At 56.5% G+C, this 20,260-nt stretch overlaps 1 protein-coding gene across 4 annotated transcripts in view; it reads right to left on the reverse strand.

The window, feature by feature from the left end:
- Positions 1–20,260, reverse strand: part of RADIL (Rap associating with DIL domain) — an 87,494-nt gene that overhangs the window by 12,338 nt on the left and 54,896 nt on the right. For all 4 annotated transcript variants that reach the window (XM_030795944.1, XM_030795945.1, XM_030795947.1 and 1 more), the window contains 5 exons: positions 19,910–19,947; positions 9,509–9,669; positions 4,375–4,487; positions 3,351–3,588; positions 2,142–2,314 (listed from right to left, as the gene is read on the reverse strand). In XM_030795944.1, the coding sequence (XP_030651804.1) occupies positions 2,142–2,314; positions 3,351–3,588; positions 4,375–4,487; positions 9,509–9,669; positions 19,910–19,947 (723 nt within the window). The remainder of the gene's footprint in view (positions 1–2,141; positions 2,315–3,350; positions 3,589–4,374; positions 4,488–9,508; positions 9,670–19,909; positions 19,948–20,260) is intronic.

The raw sequence follows: 20,260 nt of genomic DNA on the forward strand, positions 1-20,260 counted from the left end.
TGCCAAGGCTACAGTGTAGTGGTGTGATCATAGCTCACTGAAGCCTTTAATTCCTGGACTCAAATGATCCTCCTGCCTCAGCCTCCCAAGTAGCTGGTACTACAGGCGTTTGCCCCATGCCTGCCTCTCCAGTGTTTCCATTGGGGGCCTAGTGTTTACTTCCCAAGGGGTCCTGGACTCGTCATCTCTGTCTCCTCTGCACTGTGAAGCCACCACAGATTCCACTCTCCTTTTCAATGCTTTTGGTTCCGTTTTAAAGCCTCTCTCCATTGCACTCCCTGGAGATTCAGAATGTTGGCAAGTGTCTTAGGGAAAAGCCGGCCGTGCAATTCAGGCCCCTGAAGTCTCTGAGCTTGCCTCTCTCCTGTGAGATGGCCACTGCTGTGCTGTTCCGGTTTCTGTTTCCCCACCAGTGGCCCCTGCCTGGACAGAGCCTAGATTCTCAGCCTCACACCGTCACCTGCTCCCAGGACAGCAAATGTCCCCAGGGAAAAGCAACAGGAACTTCAGGTCAGCTCTTTGTGGAGGCTCACCCTCTCCTCATCCTTCAGGAGCTTGCTCGCTCCTTTCAACAGATGACTTTGTGTTTCTTTCCGGCTGTGAGGGCTGTCCTCAGTGGAACTGCAGGCTCAGCTGCTCCATCCAAGCCTCAGTGCTTGCCACAATGTCTATCAACTGTTCTTCTGTTTTAGCCCCATCTTGACATCGGTGTCCAGAGGTACCCGGTGCCACCAATTCCTGAGCCTTTTGGTGGCTTCCTATAAACTGGGTTGCTTCTCAGGAGTCAGACTGTTTCTTTTTTGTAGAGATGGGGTCTCACTGTGTTGCCCAGGCTGGTCTCAAACCAATGGCCTCAAGCGATCCTCTCACCTCAGCCTCCCAAAGCACTGGGAGGACAGGCATGAGCCACTGTGCCTGGCCGGGTCAGCTTTCTTCAATCTGCTAAGGCAGTTGCTCTTCACCCATCTGCTTTCTGCCTTCCAAAATCGCATTGCTTTTGCCTCCTCTACGACTTTGTCCTCATGGGTTTGTGGCATTAAAAAGCATTGCTTTACTTCTGTTTAGTGATACCATAGGAGAAGCAAACTAAATTCATGTGTTCAATCTGCCACACGTAGGATCCAGACAGCCTCATTTTACGAATTTTCTATAGTCAATAAAAATGCTTCACTTTTTTGTTGTTGTTTTTTTGAGACAGCGCCTCACTTTGTCGCTCAAGCTGGAGTGCAGTGGCGTGATCTCGGCTCACTGCAACCTCTGCCTCCCGGGTTCAAGCGATTCATTCGACCTGTGGCCACTCTCACCGTCACCCTACAGCATGTTCAGCATTTTCCAGGCAGGAGAGGAAACCATCGGTCTATTTCCATTAATTACCTGTGACAACTGTGTTGGGAAGGGGGTGCTCAGCGGCCGAGTGTGTTGGGAGCGGGGTGGTGAGCGGCGAGGGAGGCGGGGAGGGGCATGTCGATTTCCCATTGCCGTTGTGACAAATGCCCACATGCCTGGCAGTCATGGCCACACAGCACACACTCTCACAGCTCCGTGGCTCCGCAGCTCAGCAGGGTCTCATGGAGCTGACAGCAAGATGAAGGCTCCAGGGGAGGATCCGTCTCCCTGCTCTTCCGGTTGCTGCCAGAATTCAGTTCCTGTGGTTGTAGGACTGGGGTCCCGTTTCCAGACTGGCTGTCAGCTGGGGCCACTCCAGCTTCTAGAGGCCACCTCACTCCTGGGCTCCTGGCCCCTCCTCAGCCTCAGAGCCACATCCCCTCTTCTTCCATTTCTCTCTGACCCACCCTTCTGGACTTGTCTGAGTGGACTGGGCCACCCAGATACCCAGGTCATCTCCGAATCTCAAGGTCCTTAATCGTAGCCACACGTACAGAGGCTTCTTTGCCATGTGGGGTAATAAGGTCACGGGGTAACATGGTCACGGGTCTCAGACATCTTTGGGCCATTATCCTGCCTACCGCAGGTGGACACAGCCATGGAATGGAAGCAACTTTGCTAATTACCTACAGAAGCTTTGAGCTTTCCAGCCCAGAAGCCCTGTCTTGGCCCCCAGGCTTGGTTTGTGAGCCAGGGACCCACAGCATGTGGCCCCACCCCTCCCTGCACTCGCCGCCTCCCATGCGCACCCCTACCTGGATGAGCTGGGCCCTGGGCGTGGCCAGCAGGTTGAGGGTGCAGGAGAGCTTCCGGAAGAAGTGCTCTCCGGCCACCCCGAAGCCGGCGCTCCGCATCCACTCCAGGAGCTGCTGCAGGCGGGCGCAGGCCTGGACGCCTCTGGGCCAGTGGAAGCAGCTCAGGGAGGGGCCTGTGGAGGGAAGGAGGGAGGGTGATGACTGGGCTGCCCTCCCGGGGGGACACAGACATGGGCCTGTCCCCAGAGCCCGTCCTTCCCGGCTCTGGGCCACTGAGGACATCACAGCTCGATGACAGGCAGGAGACTTTCCCTTAGTTTTCAAGGCAACTGACCAGCCTTGAACCCCTCTCTGGAGCGGGGGAGCAGTGGGAGGTGAACGTAGCCGGGCAGGGTGGGCTGTGACTGCCACTGACTCCACAGTGCAGCCCCTGGCTGGGACCCTCTCCCACCCCCACACACATGTGCCAGGGGCCTGCCCCCACCTGGGTCTCCCCCTGCCCCCCAGTGACACTAGCTGGGAGTGACCAGTATTCCTGAGACTCGTGCCCCACAGTGGCCCTGGCTGGGACCCTCTCCCACTCCCATACAAATGTGCTGGGGGCCTGCCCCCCCCGGGTCTCCCCATGCCCCCCAGTGGCCCTGGCTGGGAGTGACCTGTATTCCTGAGCCTCGTGCCCCACAGTGGCCCTGGCTGGGACCCTCTCCCGCTCCCATACACATGTGCTGGGGGCCTGCCCCCACCTGGGTCTCCCCATGCCCCCCAGTGGCCCTGGCTGGGAGTGGCCAGTGCTCCTGAGCCCCGCAGGTGATGGGGGAAGTCGCTCCACAAGGCAGGGTCCAAGGCCAGAGTCTGCGGCTGCACAGACCTGGGTTCCATCCTGGCTCTGACATGTCCACCGGGCAGTTCTGGGACAGTCCGGTGATGCCCCGAGCCCGTTCCCTCCCTGTCACGGAGAAGGGGCCCAGTGCAGACCTCTCGGCCGTGGCTTCTCTGAAACGCTGATGGGACCCTGGCTCCTACGGGATGCGCTGTGGTGATCTGTCCCCACTCACTCTGGCCTCTCACCCCTCAGGGACACCAGATGCTCAGGGAGCAGGAGCCCGAAAAGGGCAGAGCCACGCCCAGGAGCTGGCGAGGGAGGCGCCAGCAGCCGTCACGTCCAGGAATGTGAGCCTCCCACCCCTCAACCCCGCACGAGGCCCTCACCCCTGTCGAGGAGCTGGTTGAGGAGCAGTGTCCCGGAGAAGAAGAAGAGGTAGGCGAGCATCTGCGAGGCCACCTCGGGGTGCACCTGCAGCTGCCGCAGGAGGTCCAGGGCTGCCTGGTACACGGACACCACGCGGCGCAGCTCCTCGGGCAGTTCAGGGGCCGAGGACCAGCTCTCACGGCGCTCTGTCTGGAACGGCAGGCACTCCAGGAGTGCTGGGAGGCAGATGTACAGGGACTGGCGGGGGCGAGAGGAGAACAGCAACCAGCATTTCCAGGAGCACTGGTGGCCGAACGGCGGGGCCTGACCCAGAGAGCTCCCCACCCACGCACTGCTCGCAGGGACCCGGCCTCGGAAGCTTCCTGCTGGACAGGCCATGGCTTTGCAAACGTCCAGTGTGGGGTGTGGGGCCACAGGAGCTGCCTCCCGGGGCTGCTGGGAGCAGAGGTGGGGTGCAGGGGGGTCGGGGGATCTGCTCCTGTCAGAGGCACAGATGAACTCAGAAGGAGCACAGAGGTGGCACCTGGGGGGATGGGCTCCAACAAAGGGGCTGGAGACACCCATGGGTAATGATAGGAGAGCCACCACTCCCCCAGAAAGTGGCTCACTGCACCCCCAATGTACCCCAAGCTGGCCAGGGCCACAGGGGTACCGACGGCAGCACCTCTGGCACCCGTGGGTCCAGGGTGACAACAGGGCCACGTCCCTTGTGCCCCGTGCTGGGGCCTCCCCCACCTCATCCCTGACCTTCGAAATACTGGCAGGAAGGGGGTGTTTCAAGGCGAGGGAAAGAGGGAGCTGGGATGGTTCTAGGGTTTCTGTGCGACCTGAGGAGGAGAGGGTGTGGGGGGTGCAGCTGGGCCTGTGCAGAACCTGCAGCCACTGCTCCCTGGTGAAGTGGAGCTTGTCACGGTCCCCTCCCTCAGCCCCCCAGAAGGCTCCTAGGAGAGCCACAGGCACAAGCTTGGGCTCCACTTGGTCCCAGGAGCTGCCTGAGTGCAGAAGCAGTGCCCGTCCGTGCACCTTGGAGACGTAGTAGACGCACTGCTGGAAGGCGTACAGCACCACCTCCTCCAGCACCGCCATGGCCTCCTCGCTGGCCGTCAGCGTGCAGGAGAACAGCGACTCCTTCGAGCCTGCGGGGAGACAGCCACACCGACCGTCACAACGGGCACAGCATTCAGGAACGCAGCAACTCAGCCAGCTGCCAGCCCCTTCCCTGCCGCAGGCACCGCCCACGCGCCCATCTGGGGTCCAGATGCGATAAACCAGCCGAGGGACTCTGGGCCCTGGCTGGGACGAGCGCAGCAAACCTGCTGCCGCCCTTACCTGGGGAGGGGAACGCTGGGGAGGGGCAGGAGGGGTCCAGACACCCAATGTCTCAACGCCCAGCCCAGCCCAAGCGCTCATTCACTCCCACGTTCTGGGTAAGTTTTCTGTTACAACCAACTGCACCCAACATAGCAGGTCCTAACTGCCTCCCCACAGGTCGCCTCTCACTCGTGACACGGGTCACAGGACTCTGGCAGCAGCCCCCGAGTGGCCGCCACTCTGTGGAATCATAACAGTCTTTTGGGAAGAAAAAGCCCAAATCACCTATTTCACCCCCACTCCCGGGTGTCAGCCGGGGCACCTGGAGCTGAGGCTGGGGGGAGCTGCCCACGGAGTGGTTCCTGCCCTCTGGGTGGGGACTCTTGTGAAGGTGAGAGGCCCCCGACAGGGTGGAGCCTTCCCCGGGGGCTTCCAGAAAGTGAGGGGGTATGTGGTGGTCTCAGTGACTGGGGGTCCCATCAGCACCCGGGGAAGGGGCCAGGACCCTGGGCGTCCCGCCTTTGGGCGCCTTCATTCTCTCCCGGGACTGCGGGTGGCCGACCATGGCGGTGTTCCCAGTGCAGCCGAGTAGGTGGCCACAGCTCCCCTCCTCTCCCTCCTGTGGGGCCTTCTTCCAGGAGGGGCAGAGGGGCCGCACCGTGGGGGCTGCCTGTCCAGGCCGCCTGCCAGGGCTGCGTGGGCGGCGCCTGGTGAGCCAGGCCAACACTCACCCCGACGCAGGCCTCCCAGGAGCACAGGCCCTGGGCTGCCCCTCTGCCAGGCAGACTGCACTGGAGGCCGGCCCACTCATGGCCAGGACAGTGCTGCGCCAAGCCCGTCACTTTCGCTCTGCAGCTCCTGGTGCTCCTCCTTCAGGGGCTTGGGGCTGCCTGGCCCCCACCCACCAAGCCTGCTCCCCAAGAACCTGTGAGACCCCCCAGTGCCTGCCCCACAGGGTCACATCTGGGACCCAGGCAGGGCAGCGGGAGGGACCCCGGGGTCCGGGGCAGTGAGGGGCTCTTGGGCTCTGCCAACCTCAACACTGCGCCCAGAAGCCTCCAGGCCTGTGGAGACACACAAGGTGGCCTGACAGCGCCCACAGCGAGTGCCAGCCAAGGATATTCACAGCCACGGCAGGCAGGTCAGGAGGCTGAGCTCTGTCCTGTCCACCTGTCCTGGTGCCCTGACCCTGGCTGCCTCAGGCTGCCAGGTCTGAGAACCCAGCCCCACATCACTCCCTGGGCAAGGGCAGGACGCTGGTGGGAAGAGGGAAACGGGGCATGGGAATGACAGGAGAAGGTGGCAGGGACTGTGCTGAACGAAACCACAGAGCAGCCTCCAGCCACCCGCCACGGGCCTGAGACTCCATTTCTTCTTTTATTTAATTTTTGGTAGAGATGGGATCTCACTATGTTGCCCAGGCTGGTCTGGAACTCCTGGGCTCAGGCAATCTACCTGCCTTGGCCTCCCAAAGTGCTGGGATTACAGGCACGCACCCCTGCACCCGGCCCTGAGACTCCATTTTTTTTCTTTTTTTTTTTTTTTTTTTTTAAGACAGAGTCTCACTCTGTCGCCCAGGCTGGAGTGCACTGACACAATCCTAGCTCACTGCAGCCTCAGCTTTCCAGGTTCAAGCGATTCTCCTGACTCAGCCTCCCAAGTAGCTGGGACTACAGGAGCATGCCACCACACCCGGCTAATTTTTGTATTTTTAGTAGAGATGGGGTTTCACCATGTTGGCCAGGCTGGTCTCAAACTCCTGACCTCAAGTGATCTGCCTGCCTCGGCCTCCCGAAGTGCGGGGAGGACAGGTGTGAGCCCGGCCCTGAGACTCCATTTCTAAACCCCCCGAGACGCCTCTCCCTGTGGTACCAGGGCTGGTGGGGATTTCTGAGGATTTCTGATGCCCACAAGCCATTAAGAAGACACACCAGCCGGCTGCCCCTGCCCTGCCCCGAAACTCCAGGACCCCTGAGGAAGCTGCTCTGTCCCTAAAGAAGAAGGTGCTGAGCCTCAGCCATGAAGAGAATCCGAGACACACGCGATGGTGTGAGGCGGCGCGGGAGGGGCCTGGGTCAGAGCTTTGGACAAAACAGTGTTTGGGGAATGACAACAGCCACGTGATCCGCTCTCGGGACGTGACAGCCCTGCTCTCCGAATTCTTTCCTGAAGAGGGTCGGGAGGCTGACAGGGCTCTCCCTCTCCAGCCCCTGCTAGGGGCTGTTTCCCACTCTGTTCCCTGGCGCCTGCCTGGCCCTCGACACCCGGAGCCTGCAGGCATCCCTGGGCCCCGACTCCCATCGCCGGGCCAAACACTACTCAGGCCCCTGACCAAAAATAACTTCCTCCCAAGACCAAAGGCAGCAGCTCCATCAGCCCGGAGCAATTTTTCCCATGAAGAGCAGCCAGCACGGGGACCACATGGGACCCAGCTGCCTGCGGCCACCAAACCCAGGCAGCCATGAAGCCAGGTGGAAAGTCAGCCGGGGACTCGCCAGGAACACGGAGCCCAAAAGTCACAGGTCCCTGAGCTGGCTCTTTCTGTGGGGGCTGGAACAAAAGAGGCTCCTAAGCTGGCCCGGTCCCCCTGTCACACGGAAGGACCAAGTGCACTGCAAGGTCAGCGAGGGTCACCCTTGGCCGGCCGCAACCCCGGAGTTGCCTCCATCCCAGGGCCACCTGCCGGCTGCAACTCCAGCCCTGGAGGATGGCAGAGTCAGGTCTGCAGGGAGAGGCAATGGGCGCTGCAGTCCCGGGAGCCCAGGATCCCCGGGTGAGGGCTGCAGCCAGGCAGCTGGAGGTGGGAAACTTGCGTGGAGACTTAGGGACCCACAGTCGTTTACGTCACTTTCCAGGAAAAAGCCAGAGGAAAGGTCTACCCTAGGCCCAGGCCCCATGGACAGGCAGGGGCTGCCCCATCACGTGGGGGGCAAGGGCACAGGCCAGAGGCCCAGATGCCCACCGAGGCCAGGAGGGGTTGACACTACCCCCACATATTCAAGGCAGCCCCGATTCCCAGACTGGGGAGCCCCTGGCAGGTCCCCACATCCCCTTCCCCGTGAAGGAGGGGAGAAGGAAACAATGGGAAGGAACTGTGGCCGGCAGGAAGGAACTCGGACAGATCCCAGACGGCTCTGCCTCCCCCAGGAGCGGGGGCCCCACCCCACAACCTCATGGCCAGGGCCAGCCGGGCCTCCTCCACGCACGCTCAGTCCAGCCTGGTCTCTGCAGCCCGGCCCCCGCCCAGAGGCTGAGGACTGGGCCCCAACGCACTGTGGGAGCCTGTCCCACCACAGGGTCACTGCACAGATGCCCCGCCACCTCCCTCTCACCACCGAGAGCCCCTCCTCTCAGGAAACCTGCCCCTAAGGCATGGGGGGGGACACAGCAGGGTCCCAGCGCCCCCAACACAGCCTGGCCAGGACCTCGCCTGGCCTTGTGTCCTCCGGGCTGTCTCAGATGCAGCCACAGCCACAGCCCCCTCCCGGGGATGGGGACACAGCTGAGTACACAGAGACCCCGCAGCATCTGGTAGACTGAGCCCGTGGGAACGCCCATCCCTGCACACCGGGCCTGGGCCTCCCTCGCAGCTCAGAGACACAGCCTGGGGCAGCTCCGAACGTGCCACTCACTGACCCGGGTCCTCCAGAGGCTGGAGCACCACGCCACGGCCACTCAGGACCCTCTGGCACTGGGCCCACCTGACAGCCCACCCCACAGATGTGAAGGCAGTGGGTGGACAGCAAGGCCGTGGAGGACAGAACCAAGGCTGCCCATGAGAGGATCTGGCCCCCAGTCCCCTGGGCCTGCTCCTCACTTCCACAGCACCGTGGCGCAGTCCTGCTGCCCCACCTGGCTCCATTCCAGGCCCCACACAGTCCTTAGCAGACACACTAGCTGAAATCCTACCCCAGCTTCCGGGCCCGGCCCCATGCCACCTTCCTCACGAAGCCCCCTAGACTGCCCCGCTGGAATCCCTCTCCGTTAGTATTTTCAGAACACTTCCTACTGCATTTCAGAAATACTGAAATGTTGGCCAGGCACGGTGGCTCACGCCTGTAATCCCAGCACTTTGGGAGGCTGAGGCTGGGCAGATCAGGAGTTCGAGACCAGCCTGGCAAACATGGTGAAACCCCATGTCTACCAAAAATACAAAAACTAGCCGGGCGAGGTGGCGTGCTCCTGTAATCCCAGGTACTCAGGAGGCTGAGGCACGAGAATCGCTTGAACCTGGGAGGCGGAGCTTGCAGTGAGCCAAGGTCGCACCATTGCACTCCAGCCTGGGTGACAGAGCGAGACTCCGTCTCAAAAAAAAGAAAAAGAAATCCTGAAATGTATATTTCCACATCTTAATCTGTGAAACCGACATAATCTACAATTTCACAACGATGACTGGCAACATCTTTCCTTCTGGAATAACAGTGCGTCTCAGAATGGGTGTCGGTCTCATGGCCGACGCTCTCTCTACCTCCCCTTACATTTGGTTCACGGTGGCATCTGTGTCTCCCCTACTGAGTGACCTGTGTACCCCCCGGGCCCTCCTGCAAGCAGAAGAGTGGGGCTGCGGTCAAGGGGACGCCACCGCACTGAGCACACGGGATGATGGGGACAGACTGAGCGCCAAGGCGCTGTGGGGGGAGGTGCCAGACTGGCCCATGCCACCAGCACCAGCCTTACAGGCCGTCCCTGAGCAGCTGAAACACGGCAGCCCAGGGGCTGAGGAAGCCCCCGGCATGAATCCATCCCTGCTATCATGGCCAACTCGGTCCCGAGGACGGCGAGGAGGTGCCACACTCCCCTGCCTGGGGCGGCAGCGAGGTGGAACGGGGGGCAGTGCCAGCCGTACCTGTGACGTCCAGCTGCTCCTCCATGCTCTGCATGTAGAGTGGGCATTTCTGCTGGATAAAGTACAGGAGCTCGATGGAGTTAGACATCCAGAAAAGAATGGGCTGCAAGTCTGGAACCAGATCAGCCATGGCGCAGCTGGCCAGCGAGATGGGCTCCTGGCTACCAAGACAGAAAGACTAAGAGTTACGCGGGGACCCGACACCCAGGAGGCTGAATCTACCACTCTTTCTACGTAAGGACGTGCGTTTTCACGGGACGCTGACAACAACTGCAACCGTCAACCTGACACTGCTGGGCGGGGACATTTAACAATACGTGTACCCGCCTGGCACCTGCCCACAACACCCGACAGCCAGAGGCCCCTACAAACCTAGCAGGGAGACAGTCGGGCGCCACAGCCATTGGTAACAAACCTTGGTAAATAAATGGCTTGCATGTCTTCTCTTTTGGAATGAGATCATAAAGTGGCTGTGAATGCTGAGAGAGAATGTGTGCCAATATGTGTGTGTGCACATGTATGTGTGCATGGGGGTGGGGGCTGGTCCATGGCTTTTAGAACAAGAAATGTCAGTTCCATTATATTATGGGAGGTGCACAAAGGCAAAATGAAATGCTACTTTATTTATTTATTTTTATTTATTTATTTATTTTTTGAGACGGAGTCTCGCTCTGTCACCCAGGCTGGAGTGCAGTGGCGCGATCTCGGCTCACTGCAAGCTCCACCTCCCGAGTTCACGCCATTCTCCTGCCTCAACCTCTCCGAGTAGCTGGGACTACAGGCGCCCGCAACTATGCCCGGCTAATTTTTTGTATTTTTAGTAGAGACGGGGTTTCACCATGGTCTCGATCTCCTGACCTCGTGATCCACCCGCCTCGGCCTCCCAAAGTGCTGGGATTACAAGCATGAGCCACCGCGCCTGGCCTGAAATGCTGCTTTATTAAAGCAGGAAGTCAGAAAATCACGTGTAAAGTCCATGAATCGCGGGGCAGCAGGCAAAGCATGTGATTTGAAGACTCAGAGGCAATCGTTAGAAACCCAAACTGAGGCTAGGCGTGGTGGCTCACGCCTGTAATCTCAGCACTTTGGAAGGCCGAGGCAGGTGGATCACCTGAGGTCAGGAGTTCGAGACCAGCATGGCCAACATGGTGAAACCCCATCTCTTCTAAAAATACAAACATTAGTCAGGCATGGTGGTGGGCATCTGTAATCCCAGCTACTCAGAATGCTGAGGCAGGAGAATCGCTTGAATCCAGGAGGCCTCCCAAGTAGCTGGGACTACAGGCATGCACTGCCATCCCTGGCTAATTATTTAAAAACATTTTTTTTTTTAGAGATGGGGTCTTGCTATGTTGCCCAGACTGCTCTTGAACTCCAAGCCTTAAGCAATCCTCTTGCTTTGGCCTCCTAAAATGCTGAGATTATGGGCATGAGCCACCATGCCTGGCCCTGATTCTGTATCCATGGGGTTCGTTGTTACTCTGAGTAACAAAAGCAGAAGTAGCTCAGGCCCCTCCCTGGCCAGCCCAATGCAGGTAGGGTTGGGGAGCGCCCTTCCCTCCCAGACCTGCTGCCTTCCGGCTCAGTGCTCCCTTTTCAGGGGATGACGGCAAAATCAGGGCTGCCTCCTCCCTCAGCAGCAGCCTCCACCGTCAGGTTGGCTTCCAAGCTCAGAGCTCCCAAACCCTTTCTCCTGCATCTCTGGCACCAGCTGCAGGATGCGTCTGTCTGGTGTGACTTGACACTGCCTTCTAATGTCCTCAGCCGGCCTCTTGGAATGTCTGAGGGGTGGATACGGCAAGGCTGTGCTGAGGTGCCTGGGTAATTCCTCATTTAAAATGCCAACCACACGTCTTTCTCACAGGTTCCTCATCTGGTCCATGCACCAGCTCAGCATTAAGTCCCCAGACAGGCTGCCTGGGACGCCCAGGGGTCCTAGCAGCTCAGAGGACGCATTCATCCCTAAGCCTCCATAATCGCACCTGGCGGACACAAATAGCCGTGTGCCCCTGAGCAGTGAGCAGAAGGGATCCTTTTGCAAACAGATCAAATCACGCAGATCTGACTTGGGTCGGCCTGGGGTGTGGAGGGTGGCCCTGCTGCCTGGCCCGTGGCTGGCCCAGGTACCCCTTGTCACCTGTCTCCCTTACTGGGGGGATTCTAAGGGGTGAGCCAGGCAGCTGCCACTCTGCTGGCCGCAGGGCATGGTGCCAGCCCAGTGCCTGACCCCAGGCCCGGGGCAGAGCCAGGCTCAAGCCTGGACGGCCGTCAGAGTGACCATCGCACGCACAGTCCCAGGTGTGTGGACCCGGCCTGGGGTCCTTTGAAAGGTGCCAAGCCCACAGGAAATGCCACCAGGACCTTAAGGCAGCCGGTTTGTGAGGGCATCTGGGAAGGGCTGAGGCCCTGTTTTCCTCCCTGTTCTTTCCCCAGCTGGGCAGCCAAGTGGGGCTGGGGGAGGAAGCCCAGGCCGCGTCCCAGATTCTCCCCGGTGCTCAAAGTGTTGCCTGCTCTCTCTGACGTCACTTCACTTTTGTCCACAAACAATGTTGACCTCTCTCGCATGCACACACCCGGGGAGGGAAGAAACTAGCCTGAGACCATCTCTCCTGTTTTTGGCGGTTAAGCAGGTCTGCTGCCTGCTCGTGTATGTGGCACAGCTCAAAGTCCTGCTCCTTTTTGCCCATTCTGGACGCTGGCTTGAAGGACATGCATGTCTGCAGATGGGCAGAAGGAGCTTTTTATGCAGTTAAAGAAGGATTTGCTGGGCTCTTCGGAGACTAATTCCATCTTGTTTTCAACATTTGCTGCCCTTCTCAATTTCACCGGAAGCCGGAGGGTAGACAGGCCTCTCCCGGGAAACAAGTGACCAGGCTTTGCAACTGGAGTTTCAGGATCAGACTCAGGCCACGTTGGCGCTGAACGCCCCCACCTGCCAATCTGCGGCCACGTGAGTGGGGGCCCAGGGAATGATGAAGATCCAGCCCATCCCACCCAGGCCTGTGTGGACGGAGGAGCAGGTCTGGTGGAAAAGGAAAACGCATGTTGTTCTAGAAGAGGGCAGAGGGGAAGGGCACTCGGGCGGGGACAGCACAGCCGGACAGGAGGAACGGGCGCAGCTGGCTGGGGCAGTTCTAGAAGAGGGCAGAGGGGAAGGGCACTCGGGCGGGGACAGCACAGCCGGACAGGAGGAACGGGCGCAGCTGGCTGGGGCAGTTCTAGAAGAGGGCAGAGGGGAAGGGCACTCGGGCGGGGACAGCACAGCTGGCTGGGGGGCAGTTCTAGAAGAGGGCAGAGGGGAAGGGCACTCGGGCGGGGACAGCACAGCCGGACAGGAGGAACGGGCGCAGCTGGCTGGGGCAGTTCTAGAAGAGGGCAGAGGGGAAGGGCACTCGGGCGGGGACAGACAGCCGGACAGGAGGAACAGGTGCAGCTGGCTGGGGTAGTGCTAGAAGAGGGCAGAGGGGAAGGGCACTCAGCAGGGGCAGCACGGCCCAGCAGGAGGAACGGGCGCAGCTGGCTGGGGCAGGCTGGTCAGGGTGCGGGTATCTCCTGCGGGTGGAGGGAGGTACTGGAGTCCCACTCCTGGGAACCAAGGTGATGGAAACACTTGCAGGGCCCACATGGAGCACAGAGACCAGAGCGTGGGCCGCCGGCCACGGCCTATGCATGCCTGTCACGTCCATCAGGAGAGGACCAGGGAACAGCATGCCCCAAAATGTGGGTCAGCCACATCCACCCACCCAGAGAGGTCATGAGTGAGAAAGCAAACCACAGACAGCTCAGCCAGCGCCATCACACCCAGGAAGAAAGGAAGAAAGAAAAAAAGGAAAGAGAGAGAAAGAAAAAAACTGGGCGTGGTTGCTTACATCTGTAATCCCAGCACTTTGGGAGGCCGAGGTGGGCAGATTACAAAGGTCAGGAGTTCAAGACCAGCCTGGCCAACATGGTGAAACCCCATCTCTACTAAAAATACAAAAATTAGCTGGGCGTGGTGGCACGTTCCTGTTATTTCAGCTACTTGGGAGGCTGAGGCAGAAGAATTTCTTGAACCAGGACCCGGGAGGTGGAGGTTGCAGTGAGCCGAGATTGCACCACTGCACTCCAGCCTAGGCGACAGAGCGAGACTGTCTCAAAAAAAAAAAAAAGAAGGGAAATGAAATGGTGAATATGTTGCAGGAAACCGTTAAAGGTGCCCTTTGGGGGCCAGGTGCGGTGGCTCAAATCTGTAATCGCAGCACTTTGGGAGGCTGAAGCAAGAGGATCACTTGAGTCTTGTCTCTACAAAAAAAATCAAAAAATTAGCCAGGGCATGGTGGTAGGTGGGACATGCCTGTAGTCCCAGCTACTTGGGAGGCTGAGGCAGGAGGATCACTTGAGCCCAGGAGGTTGAGGCTGCAGTGAGCTGTGACTGCACCACTGCACTCCAGCCTGGGCAACAGAGTGAGACACTGTCTCAAAAAATAATAATTAAATTAAATGAAGTAAAAACAAAGAATGATTTGAGACACAGTAGTGTTAAAAGCAAGCTGAAGCTGGAATAATGTCAGCAATAAAATGAAAGCCCGGAAGTGAGGATGGGGGTCGAAGCATCCTAAGATCTAGTGTTCCACAAAAGGATGAAGATATTAATATTTTCAGAATTACTTTGAAACTAATAAAGAAGGAAAAGGGGAGTTTTTTAAAATCCAGTCAGAAGCCAGTTGCGATGGCTCACACCTGTAATCCCAGCACTTTGGGAGGCTGAGGCGGGTGGATCATGTGAGGTCAGGAGTTCAAGACCAGCCTGGCCAATATGGTGAACACCCGTCTCTACTAAAAATACAAAAATTAGCCGGGTGTGGTGGCACGTGCCTGTAATCCTAGCTACTATGGAGGCTGAGGCATGAGAATCACTTGAACCTGGGGGGCAGAGGTTGCAGTGAGCTGAGATCGAGCCACTATACTCCAGCCTGGGCAACAGAGCGAGACTCCATCTCAAAAAAAAAAAAATCCAATCAGATAGGAAAGTATAAAAATTAAAGGCAAAACGCACAGAAAATAGTGCGGAACAGATGGTAAAAATGTGGCCAAAGACATCAGGAATGGCAATAAACCTAAATAGATTCGACTTGCCCATTAACAAAGATAAGTCAGGTGAATAAACAATGGCTTTCAAAACATAAAAGGACACAGAAAGGGTGAATGTAAACTTTCCCTGGTCCCATGTACGGGCATGGAAAAACGGATGAGGCGAATAGTAAACCAGTGAAAGGGGATGTGGTACTCACCCCAGGGAAAGAAAGATTCTAGGGCAATAAGAATCATCAGGACAGGCCAGGAGCGTGGCTCACGCCTGTCATCCCAGCACTTTGGGAGGCCAAGGTGGCAGATTGCTTGAGGTCAGGAGTTCAAGACAAGCCTGGTCAACATGGTGAAACCCTGTCTTTACTGAAAATACAAAAATTAGCCGGGCATGATGGCAGGCGCCTGTAATCCCAGCTACTCAGGAGGCTGAGGCAGGAGAATCGCTTGAACCTGGGAGGCGGAGGCTGCAGTGAAATGCGATTGCACCACTGCACTCTAGCGTGGGCGACAGAACGAGACTGTCTCAAAAAAAAAAAAAAAAAAGGGCTGGGCACAGTGGCTCATGCCTATAATCCCAGCACTTTGGGAGGCCGAGGTGGGCAGGTCACCAGAGGTCAGGAGATCAAGACCATCCTGGCTAACACAGTGAAACCCCGTCTCTACTAAAAATACAAAAAATTAGCTGGGCATGGTGGCAAGCACCTGTAGTCCCAGCTACTCAGGAGGCTGAGGCAGGGGAATGGCGTGAACCTGGGAGGCGGAGGTTGCAGTGAGCAGAGATCGTGCCACTGCACTCCAGCCTGGGGGACAGGGCGAGTCTCCATCTCAAAAAAGAACAAAAAGAAATAAAAAAGTAAACCAATCTTCATTAAAGAAAGGGATTCAGCCAACACGGGCCTCCCTCCCCAAGGAATCTGGCCCAGATGTTCTTCCAGCAAACCTGCAGGGCCAGCCCTCACCTCATACAAACTGATCCGTAGAACTAAGAAATGCAGAAAGCTCCCCAATTCATGTTCTGTGAACCTTGTTACTAAAATCAGACAAGGACAATGCAAAAAAAAAAAAAAATGTAGACCAATTTTACCGATAAATTCAGATGCGAAAATGCTAATTAAAAGATCAACAGTCAACATCACTAATTCTCAGGGAGATGCCAATCAAAACCACAACGAGACGCCACCTCACTCCTGTTAGAATGGCCATTATCAAAACAATGACAGATCACAGGTGTTCAAAAGGACTGCACGCTGTTGGTGGGGATACAAATTAGTATAGCCTTTACAGAAAACAGTATGGAGGCTCCTCAAAATATTAAAAATATAGGCTGGGTGCAGTGGCTTACGCCTGTAATCCCAACACTTTGGGAGGCTGAGGCGGGAGGACTGCTTGAGCTCAGGAGTTCGAGACCAGCCTGGGCCAACATAGTGAAATTCCATCTCTACAAAAAACACAAAAATTAGCCGAGCGTGGTGGCATGCACCTATAGTACCAGCTGCTTGAAGGCTGAGGAGCGGGAATCGCTTCAGCCCAGGAGGTGGAGGTTGCGCCAAGCTGAGGTCGCGCCAATGCCCTCCAGCCTGGGTGACAGAATGAGACCCTGTCTCAAAAAAAAAAAGAAAACCTAGGAATGTAGCACTCCACGTTAACAGATTAGAGGGGGAATATATGATGATCACAGATGCAGAAAATGATTTAGTCAAATTCAGTGGTCATTCGCAATTTGAAACACAGAACACTAAGATTTGAGGCAAACAGGGCAAACAAGATGTTAGTCATATTAAATCCCAAATCATCATCATCATAACGTCAGTTTCAGGTGTGGGTTCACGGGTGAGTGACGGATTCTGTACTGTTCTGTGTTTTGGAAGTGATTCATTATTTTACAAAGGAAAAAGGAAAAGGCCCCCGGGCGTGCATGAGGGTTGGAAACAGGGCTGTTTTTAGGCCCTAACGAGGACGGTTCTGGAACGCACAGCACGAGCGCGCGACAATGACGGTTCCGGAATGCACAGCAGGAGCCCGCAGCTGCAGCAGGGAGGGCCCGGGCCTTCCCATCAACGAGGAAGCTGGGTCCACCCAGAGCTGCGCTTCAGACTGCAGGCTGCCCAGCAAACAGGCGCTGGGGTGGAAGGTTCCAGTCCTCCCTGCACCTCAGCACTTAGGAGGATGAGGGCTGGGTACACTCCCATCCCCTCCACACCCTGCCTCAACACTAGAACTCCAGCTGTCCTGGAGCAGAGCCCCAGAGGGAGGCCACCACACCTGTCACTGGGCCCAGTCCCAACTCCCATGCAAACTTCTCAACACTGAAAGCCCACAAGATGCCGGGTGCCACTGCAGGGGCCCGGGCCTGGACCACCTCCTCGCCGTAGGTCAGGCTGTCCATCACCCTTCGATGCTGTCCGGGGCCTGGCTTCTATGGAACCCCCTCCTGTCAGGCTGGGAGGCAGAGCCTGGGTCCCTCACGCAGTCCCAGATCTCAGAGGCCGGGACCCACCTCCAGTACATGGCATCGGGACTTGGCTCTGCGGAACGGGTGTTTGCCAGTGAAAGTGGAAGGCATTCGGAGCTCAGCTCTCCCTGGGCCGGGCAGTGGGGATGCTGGGGACTCCAGGTCAGTGGTCCCCAAACTGTCCCATGTCTGTCTCTCCTACCTTTGAAAGAAGGATGGACCCAGGGTGGACATCAGCAGGCACATATGGCAATAACGGGCTTTATGGATGGACCATTTTTGGTAGGTGAGGCACTCACAGGGTTTGGCTGTGTCCCAACCCAAATCTCATCTTAAATTGCAGCTCGGTGGGTGGTAACTGAATCATGGGGGCGGGTCTTTCCCGTGCTGTTCTCCTGATAGTGAATGAGTACTCAGGAGATCTGACGGTTTTAGAAAGGGTGGTTCCCCTGAACACACTCTCTCACCTGCCACCAACTAAGATGTGCCCTTGTTCCTCCTTTGCCTTCTGCCATGATTGTGAGGCCTCCCCAGCCATGTGGAACTGTGAGCCCATTAAACCTGTTTCCTTTATAAATTACCCAGTCTCGGATATGTCTTTATTAGCAGTGTGAGAACAGACTAATAAAGGCACGGATGGGAATCACGCAAACCTCTGTGTACCACAGCTTGACTTAAGGGGGTGCTGCCAGCCACTCAGCCTGAGCCCCCCAGACGCACCCCCCTCCCTCACTGCCTAGCGTGGCCACCACCTTCCACTCTGCCTTCATCAGTGTCATCTCACATGTGTGTCTTAAACAGAATGGCTTGGCTGTGAATATCATACGTGTGTGTGTGTGTGTGTGTGTGTGTGTGTGTGTGTGTGTATGCATTTAACTGTATCACAGACACTGTGCTGGGTGCTTTTTCCCAACATTGTCTTGGATTCAGCTGCACTGAGAGAGCAGTGGCTGAAGGTCATTCCCTGCCACCGGGAGGAGACATGTGGTGGCTTCAGCTCCAGTGCGGACACACTGCCCTCCACCAGCAGGTGTCTCTCTAGGGCCCACTCGAGAGTGGGAGTGTGGGCCGCAGGGGCCGCGCATCTGTATCAGATCCACCGAATGGTTTCCCAAGTGCCCCAGCAGTGTCTAGGGTAGAGATAGTGCTTTCCGCACAAACAGCCGTTGGAGAGTGGTGGTGCACTGCCCTACCTCTAACCCAGGAGCCGCGCCTTTAGCTGAAGGAGCAGGTTAGTTCTAACACAGAATCGGGAGAGCAAGGGAGGAGAAGGCTCAAAAGAGGGCCTCGTGCAGCCATAAAAAAGCACGAGATCAGCCCGGCACAGTGGCTAACGCTTGTAATCCCAGCACTTTGGGAGGCCGAGGCAGGGGGATCACCTGAGGTCAGGAGTTCGAGACCAGCCTGACCAACATGGAGAATCCCCGTCTCTACTAAAAATACAAAATTAGCAGCCGGGCGCAGTGGTTCACGCCTGTAATCCCAGCACTTTGGGAGGCCGAGGCGGGTGGATCACGAGGTCAGGAGATGGAGACCATCCTGGCTAACATGGTGAAACCCCATCTCTACTAAAAATACAAAAAAAAAAAAACACAAAAATTAGCCGGCCGTGGTGGCAGGCGCCTCTAGTCCCAGCTACTCAGGAGGCTGAGGCAGGAGAACAGTGTGAACCCGGGAGGTGGAGCTTGCAGTGAGCTGACATTGCGCCATAGCACTCTAGCCTGGGCGACAGAGCGAAATGCCGTTTCAAAAAAAAAAAAAAATACAAAATTAGCTGGGCGTGCTGGTGCATGTCTGTAATCCCAGCTACTCAGAAGGCTGAGGCAGGAGAATCGCTCGAACCTGAGAGGCGGAGGTTGCAGCGAGCTGAGATCGCACTATTACACTCTAGCCTGGGCAACAAGAGCGAAACTCCGTCTCAAAAAAAGAAAAAAAAAAGAAAAAGAAAAGAAAAAAAAAAAAGCACGAGATCATGGACATGGATGGAGCTAGAGGCTATTATGCTTAGCAAACTAACGCAGGAACAGAAAACCAAATACCTTCTTACTTACAAGTGGGAGCTAAATGATGAGAACACATGGACACAGAGAGGGGAGCAACAGACACTGGTGCCTTTCAGAGGGTGGAGGCTGGGAGGAGGGAGAGGATCAGGAAATACAATGAATGGGTACAAGGCTTAATACCTGGGTGATGAAATAATCTGTACAACAAACAAGCCCACGTGACATAAGTTTACCTATGTAACAAAGCTGCACTCGTACCCCTGAACTTAAAATAAAAATGGAAAATAAATTAATAAAATTGTGAAGATTCTTGAAAAAAAAAAAAAAAGCTAGACATGGTGGCTCACACCTGTAATCCTAGTACTTTGGGAGGCCAAGGCAGGTGGATCACTTGAGTTCAGGAGTTCGAGACCAGCCTGGACAACATGGTGAAACCCCGTCTCTACTACAAATACAAAAAAAAAAAAAAAAAAAAAAAATTAGCCGGGCATGGTGGTGGCACCTGTAGTCCCAGCTACTGGGGAAGCTGAGGCAAGAGAATCCCTTGAACCTGGGAGGTGGAGGTTGCAGTGAACCGAGATTGCACTACTGTACTCCAGCCTGGCGATAGAGCAAACAAAACAAAACAAAACAAAAACAAACAAAAAAAGAAGACCTCACCCATCCAGTCTTAAGGGTGCCCTGAAGCAATTTCCCAAAACTCAGAGCTTCCCAGGGTGATGACTAAAGAAGCAAAAAAGCCGCCGCTTGAATGGAAGGACAAAGCCGGGAGCTGACCCTAAGGCGTGGGGAGACCCCTTGGGACTTGGCTCCCCCGGGAAGTGTAAGCCCCCAGGACCTGCTGCCCAGAGGCGGGCACAATAACCAGGTCATACTCACAGTTGCGCCTGCTTCTCTGCTAGTTCTTTGGTTTTCTCCTACAATTACAAAGCGGGAGAAAAAGCAAGTGAGAAAAACAGGCTAACACAGGGACACGTTCAAATACACATTATACCATCGACAGGAAAACAAGCCATGCTGCCCCAGGCTTCCTGTGTGACGCTGACTATTTATTCAAGCTGTGCTGGAAAGGACATTTTCCATGTGACTTCAACATCTTCCCATTCCATTACCGACTATGACCTACAAGTTTCCTACAATAAGAGTATCTCACAACTCTCTAGCTTACATAACAACTGGCTGTTTAAAAAATAGTAAAGGCTGGGCAAGGTGGCTCACGCCTGGAATCCC

Source organism: Nomascus leucogenys, chromosome 17, assembly GCF_006542625.1.
Source record: "Nomascus leucogenys isolate Asia chromosome 17, Asia_NLE_v1, whole genome shotgun sequence".
In the NCBI taxonomy this organism is placed as follows: domain Eukaryota; kingdom Metazoa; phylum Chordata; class Mammalia; order Primates; family Hylobatidae; genus Nomascus; species Nomascus leucogenys.